The 3716-nt window shown below is 45.3% G+C and overlaps 1 protein-coding gene across 1 annotated transcript; it reads right to left on the reverse strand.

Moving 5' to 3' along the window:
• Positions 1-397: 397 nt before the first annotated feature.
• Positions 398-1333, reverse strand: LOC106980736 (olfactory receptor 6B1). The gene has a single exon (XM_015078808.1). It carries the CDS (start codon positions 1331-1333, stop codon positions 398-400), a length of 936 nt encoding a protein of 311 aa, XP_014934294.1.
• Positions 1334-3716: the final 2383 nt, after the last annotated feature.

Raw genomic sequence — 3716 nt, forward strand, 5'->3', positions numbered from 1 at the left:
CCAGGATGAGATTGTTGAGGACATTGCTACCTCTGTCTCAGTTGGGAAGCCATCCCAAACCTGTTGGCCCACAACCCTTCATGCTTGCTAGATCCCCAAACAGCTAACGCCTATGCTGCCAACTTGCTCACCCACTGACACAGTTGGGAATTTAGACACAGTCTCAGAAACCCCATTTTAGGTCTTAGCCAAAAAGGATTCTCTATACAAGGGGTATGACCTTAGACCACAGACCACGTGTGCAGATGCAGACCTCACAACATAGCCAAGCACCTGGGCTGATGGGGATGTGGTGATGTCATGATGAATGATGACATGAGTAGTATCAGTTCAGGCATTAAGGGAGAAAGAATGGAGCGCTGAACCAAGTAATTTCTTTCTAATAATTTGTAATTGACTAGTCCAACCGGATAGCTTGGCAATAGGCCAGTTTCTTCAGAGCCTCTTTGACCTCTCTGTTTCTTAGGCAATAAATGAAAGGGTTGAGAGCAGGGGTGACAATGGCATAGAAGATGGAAATTACTTTGTTCATGTTGAAGGCATGGATGGCTCGGGGCCTGGCATACATGAAAATAGTGGCCGAATAAAAGATGGTTACCACCACGAGGTGGGAGGCACAGGTAGAGAATGCTTTCTGCTTTCCGGTGGGCATGCGTAGAACGGTAACCAGGATGCATCCATAGGACAGGACGGTGATAGAGAGGGGGATGAGAAAGATGACCAGTGCCAGGACAAAGTCCACCAGCTCAGCTACAGACATGTCTGTGCAGGAGAGGTTAAGAACTGGAGAGATGTCACAGAAGAAGTGATTGATGACATTGGGGCCACAGAAACTGAGGCGGGAGATGAAGTAGATCTTAGCCAAGGAGATGCCAAAGCCAATGGCCCAGGATCCAAGAGCCAAGTGGAAGCAGAGCCTATGGCTCATAATCGTGGGGTAGTGGAGTGGACGGCAGATGGCCACATAACGGTCATAGGCCATGGCCGCAAGGAGCACACATTCTGTGCACATGAGCGCAATGAAGAAGTACAGTTGTATCATGCAGTGAGTGAAGGAGATACTATTGCTCACAGACCAAAAACTAAATAGCAACTTAGGTACCGTCACAGAGATGTACCAGGTCTCCAGGAAAGACAGGTTGACCAGGAAGAAGTACATAGGCTTGTGCAGTGGCCGGTTCTGTTGCACCAACAAGATGATGACCATATTTTCAGCCACTGTCAGAGCATAGGTGATGAGGAACATCAGGAACACTGCTACTCGCATGGCCCAGCTCCCAGGGAATCCCACAAGAATGAACTTGGTGACCTGAGTCTGGTTCTCCACTTCCATATTAGAGACACAAGACTTAGCTCTCCTGGGGGGGGGGGGGGGCAGGGAGGGAGATCACTTGGTCAGAGTCCATAGTCCAGATAGAATCATCCATCCTTTGCCTTCTCTGATGAGCAATAGTAACATTTATTCATAATACAGTATAGGCTAAGCCATACAGTGGGTACATTATGCACTAATGTAATGAAATCTCACATAGCCTCTACACGTTGTTATACCCATTTTACTGACAAAGAAACTGAGTTTTGGAAAGACATTAAGCAACTTCCCAACTTCCCACTGGTAACAAGGCAGGAATCACATTGTCTATGTCTAAAGCCTACGCTCTAATATTCTACACTGCCTTCACAATTCAACAGGATCCAGTCTCCATGTTCCATGTTACCACTGCCAATTCCAAAGGATATGTGTGGCACTCCTGGCCCACGTCTACACAGTACTTTGGACGTTCTTTCTTACAACTCACTTACCCCTCACGTACCATTTCATCCTTTCCCTCCACCATGAAGGGAATGCAGCTGTCACCAGCTGATGATGATCATGTGAGGTACGTGAGTGCTGAGATCAGGAGGTTATGTTTTTGGTGTTAAAGACCTGGCTCTCAGTCAAGTACCAGGTCTGGCCTGGTTTGCTATTTGACCTTGACATCTTATCCTCCCTGAAACCCAATTTTCTCTTTTGTAATGTGAACACTAATATTCATTCAGCTTGTGTCACTGTGGATGAAAACCCAAATGAAACGATGTGAATGAAATATTACATAAACTGTAAATGACAACACATGTGAAGGGACATTCGCCTCCTATTAGGGCACTAGGAAGGGGGGGCTGGGCTAACGGGAGGGAGGAGAGGAGCAGTTGTGAGCAAGCAGAGTGGAGAGCAAGCACAGGCTTTGCTCTCAGGGAGCTGTAAGTCCTCTCGGGCGGGGCTGGAATCTCCGGGAGGAGAGTTTTTGAAATAAGCAAACATGGAGTGCCTGGGTGGCTCAGTTGGTTAAGCCTCTGACTTCAGCTCAGGGTCATGGTCTCACAGTTCATGGGTTTGAGCCCCACATTGGACTCCGGGCTGACAGCTCAGAGCCTGGAGCCTGCTTTGGATTCTGTCTCCCTCTCTCTCTGCCCCTCCCCTGCTCTCACTCTGTCTCTCTCTCTCAGAAAAATGAATAAACATTAAAAAATATTTTAAATATATATAAAATAAAATAAGCAAACCAAAAGAAATGCATAATAAAACTTGAGATATTCTGTATGAAGATGAAAACATACAAAATGATATGAATGTGATCAGAGGATGTTCTCTGTGACCTCTGAGGAGGTGACTTAGGCAGAGAAGGATTCCAGGGACCCAGCCCTTTGAGTTGCTGAGGAGGGACAGCGCTGCCTGAGTGGGGCCACCGCTGTGTACTGTGTGTGCATAAGATAACTCTGTCAGGGCACAAGTCTCTGGAAGCGAGACTGGTGGTGAGCTTGGTTGCAGGCTGTTCAGAGAAGGTTGTGGTAGCCCTGAATACAGTGGTTTCAGAGAGGTGGGTAGATTTTAGATGCGTTTTAGAAAAATCTTTAATGGTAATTGATGGGTTGAGTATGGAAGATAAGGGAAAGAGAGAAATCAAGGAGGAATCTCAACATATGGCTTGTTCCAGGGAAGGGACACCATTTAGTAAGATGGGGAAAACTTGGGATGTTTACAGGCATTTTCCTCAGCGTTGAAGAAATGGCGATGGGCAAGAATTTGGTAGGGTGTTTTGATTCGTTTTCATATGAAGCTTGAGCAATCAGTCCAGGATATTCTCTGACGATAATTTATTGAGCACGCACTAGGTGCTGAGAAGTTTGCTCAGTACTGAGTGCTTTTCATACAACATCCAATTTAATCCACGAAACAATACTAAGCAGGTATTGTTATTCTAACTTCCCAGAAGACACTGGCTTAGACACATAAAGAAACATTTCCAAGTCAGAGAGGGATGAGATCAGAATTACAGGCAAGCTGAGGCCTGACTGTGAAGACATGGCCTCACCCCCCAGGCTGACTCACACACAGAGGACAACTCCAGATTTGAAACACGTCACCATGTTTTCATATTTCAAATGTCTATTCTAGGAAATATTCTCTAATCATACTGAAATTTCTTATAGACACAGTCAATTAGAGATGAATCCAAATTAAAAAAATATAATATGACATGCATACATATTCAGTCACACACACACACACACACACACACACACCAGAAATAAACATATAGAAATGTTTGGTAAATGTATCAGAGAAGAGGCAATCATTGGACTGAGTCTTGAAATATAAATAAGTGAGAAAACAAGACATTTTAGGCAGGGGAATCAGCGAACAAAGGCATAGGAGAATGAAACAGCCTGGCAGT

Source organism: Acinonyx jubatus, chromosome A2, assembly GCF_027475565.1.
Source record: "Acinonyx jubatus isolate Ajub_Pintada_27869175 chromosome A2, VMU_Ajub_asm_v1.0, whole genome shotgun sequence".
In the NCBI taxonomy this organism is placed as follows: Eukaryota; Metazoa; Chordata; class Mammalia; order Carnivora; family Felidae; genus Acinonyx; species Acinonyx jubatus.